Source organism: Cynoglossus semilaevis, chromosome 10, assembly GCF_000523025.1.
Source record: "Cynoglossus semilaevis isolate Cse_v1.0 chromosome 10, Cse_v1.0, whole genome shotgun sequence".
Taxonomy (NCBI): Eukaryota; Metazoa; Chordata; class Actinopteri; order Pleuronectiformes; family Cynoglossidae; genus Cynoglossus; species Cynoglossus semilaevis.
In genome coordinates, this window is record NC_024316.1 from 15,011,536 (window position 1) to 15,015,113 (window position 3,578).

The 3,578-nt window shown below is 37.3% G+C and overlaps 1 protein-coding gene across 1 annotated transcript in view; it reads left to right on the forward strand.

The window, feature by feature from the left end:
• The window catches only part of atp9a (ATPase phospholipid transporting 9A), a gene marked incomplete at its 5' end in the record, with an annotated part of 28,621 nt that overhangs the window by 6,669 nt on the left and 18,374 nt on the right, over positions 1–3,578 (forward strand). Inside the window, 2 exons of the mRNA XM_025059141.1 lie at positions 6–28; positions 1,255–1,349. Coding sequence (XP_024914909.1) covers positions 6–28; positions 1,255–1,349 — 118 coding nt within the window. The remainder of the gene's footprint in view (positions 1–5; positions 29–1,254; positions 1,350–3,578) is intronic.

Sequence of the window (3,578 nt, forward strand, 5' to 3'; positions counted from 1 at the left end):
ATCTTTTTGAGGACCTCTGAAAGAAATGGTAAACATCTGCTGGTCATTCATCCAGAGCCCTACAACAGGCTGACCCACTGGCTGGTCGGCCGACCCTCTGGGGAAATGACTTGTTTAAAAAAAGGCGCTGAGGTGCAGGGATTAGCCCTTCAACCAGGACAGGAAGTCCTACGATGTCCAAATTGTAATTGGGTCCATTACTGAACTATCATTCAGTGCAAGGCAAAGTGGAGTCTTCAACGTAGTGATGGGTGGGGAGCTGTAGTGAAGACGTCCCTGGGTGAACTTCACCTCTGACTAATTTTGTCTTTCAAATGAGAAGGAAATTAAAAGACAAAACAAAATCTGAGACTGAGAATCAAATGCAAAATAAAAACAGGAGAGGAAGAGAGGAGCTGGCTTCATCTGAATAATCAAATATGGATCAGGAGAAGATTTGTGACTGCCGTATTTTTGTTTATTTACACATTTGCAACATACAAAGTAAATTAAAAAAAAAAAATGCAGATCATAGAAACGCAGTGTGACCAGAGTCACACGACGGGCAGATGTTTTATTTTGAGACCGTGTAAAAGAAGCTAAATGCATGTTTTTGTTGAGTCTTCCTGTTGGGGGAAGAAAAACAACGGCGTTGTTTTACTGGAAATAGTGCTGGGTTATCTCTCTTCCATGTGGAGGCCATTAGGTCAATTATGAAGAGCCTAGGCCAGGGGTGGGCAGGATGACGCATGCAGGCCAGAGTGGGGGATGGGCGTCGGTGGAAGCCTCCACTTTTACCTCAGCTTAAACCCAGCAGTAGTTTAAAAAAAAACTTGAGGACAATGTTGCTCTGACTCTGATTCAATGTTGTAATGACAATCATTTTGTTACGCAGGTAGAGACACAAAATCATTAACTGAAATCTATAAATCAAATCGAAAATCTATAATAATGCACTTACACCTGTATTTGACAGGAAAGGGACAAAAACTACAATACAAATACGTACTTTGATTTGTCAAATACTCGTGTTTTCACCTTCACTCGATCTAAGGAACTTGTTTGGCCAATTTATTCTGGGAGGGGTCTAGGAGTGTGGCACTACATAATTCACAAACTATTAACGGAATAAATCCAGTATATTTTTATATGTCTACATATATTGGACGATCCAAATTACTCCATGTTACTTTTAAATGTGGTTCATTGTTCGTTGTTGCCCTCTAGGGGTAAGTGTGTTCCCCCCATCTCTCAGCTCTTGTCCTCTCCTAACAGGCTCCTGCTTCCTGCGGACTGACCAACTGGACGGAGAGACAGACTGGAAACTGCGCCTCCCAGTGGCCTGTACGCAGAGGCTGCCCACTGCTGCTGTGAGTCAAAAACGAAAGTTTTAGTGAAGAGATAAATCTATGTTAATAACAACAACAGAAATAATAATAATAACAATAATAATAATATTTTATGCACTGTACAGATGTAAGAAACAAAGTAGAGTCAAGCCAGTAATGAGTATTGTTATTTAATAAATTATAGTAATAAAAACAAATTCATATTTGAAGTATGACAAAGTGAAGAAAAAGCCAAAATGACTAAGATGAGAGATGTGTTTATAACTAATGGATTTACAGATTAACCTGAAGCAAATGTAGCAAAGCAAACCTCAGAGTCTTACAGTAGTCCAAGTCTGAAATGATGGAGAACAAAATAGGGACTAAAGTTCAAAAGGTCACCTTCAATCTGTTTGGTTGGAAGACTGGGACTGTTTCTTGGACTAATAATAGTATTCCATGTTTTACAGTCAAATTGTCCAGAACTAATTAGGATTTAATGGCCTTAAAGTGTTGTTAAGTTTGCCAAAAAGAAATGTTTATGTTCACTGATCTCTGATTGGTTGATTGTGTGGCCTTTTAATGGTCTGTTGTTTGGTTATCTGTTTGATGTGTCTGCACTACAGGAGTTTCATTATTTTCACCATTGAGATAAATAGTTAGTTTTTAATTGGTTAGGTTGTTCATCTAACAGATAAAGAAACTGGAATGATTTGTAATTTTCAGTTTTGTAGGAACTACAATGTTTAAAAGTTCTAAAAGAAAAGTCTTAGTCTCACTGCTCTTTTCATCTGCCGCTCCGTTTGCCTGAAGTGTTTGTTTTCCTTCTTTTTGTAATAATTATTATATGCTTTAGGAGTTACGAAAAAACAGAGACAAGTTAAACAATTAAACAAAGGTTGTGTCAGGAGGAATAAACAATTGGCACCTCAGGAATGAAAAAAAATATAATAACTGCCATGTTTGTCAAACAAGTGGAGGAGCATTCATGGTATTTATGTCATATGCAGTTTGTTCACTAATTATGGCCTGGAGCTAAAGTTGACAATGTTAAACCATAGAGCAAACACTGCTGTTAGACAAAATCAATTACAATACAAAGCTCGTCACTGATGTTAATGAGGAGCTGCAGGTGTTCACAGGTGACCTTTTCTGACATTTGAAAAAAGGTTAAAATGTGATTTTACCAACAAGATAACCAACTGTATCTTCTTCTTGTTCTTAAAATATTGTATTGTTTTGGGACTCATTTGGGTCATTTTTGGCCTTGAATCCCTGTTCCCACGCCCACGTTCTCTCCTCCCGCTCCCTGTGGCAGAAGCTGTTTAGAAAATAAACATTAGCTGCCTGAGGATTCAGGAGAAGGTATGAATAACATAACTGCCATATTTGTCAAACAAGGCAGCTCTATTTGTTTGTTTGAATGTCTCTTTGCAGTTTGTCAATTTGTGCCTCTAGCAAAGGTGCTAAATGAAAAATAGAAAAGCTTGTGTTTATGTAAATATTTATGTAAACCGTTGGAATTTTTGTTTGTTTGTTTGTTTAAATGACTTCTGTATCTGAAGCAGTTTGAAATAGTCACTGGTTTGACCTGTTTTTTATTTTTTATTTTTACTTTAGAACTGAATAAGTCTTCTGAACACGAGGTGAAAAATCTTCTAGAAACCAAGTCAGTCCAGTTGTCTAGTTCTAAACATAAAATGACCAGGATGTTGTCCTTGTCTTATCACAAGGTTCCCACGTGGCCTTGAGAATTGGAATGTTGGAGTTAAATAATGTGAGGGTGAAGAAGTCAAATATCCTGGAAGTTTTTAAATTAGCCAGAACTGGCAACTTTTCAGACTGGGATTCTGGGATTAGAACCTAGAGACAAATCAAGCCACATTCTCGTTCAAGATCGTTGCAATTATTCATCTGTTTCACTCTCCTGTGGAACCCAAGACCCTCTCTTGAAAACCTAAACCTATGAGAATTCTGGGTAAATGTAGATAATTAAAGTTACAACTGTAGAAAACAACTATTTTTATAGTATGGAGATGAAAAATGTGGTAAGCAGTGGTCCAGTGAGTTCAGACAGTTGTCTTTTCTGATCAGAATGTCTGAGATTCACTTTCCAACTTGCTGATGCTGATGTGTCCCTGGACCGGACTCTTAACACACCCTTAAAGAAGGGAGCAAAAAAAAAGCCAAATAAGAACAAAAAGTATGCTTTTTTTTTTTACTTTTTAAAATTATAAATAAGCTTAGAAAATATAAAGAAACCTTTTCAGA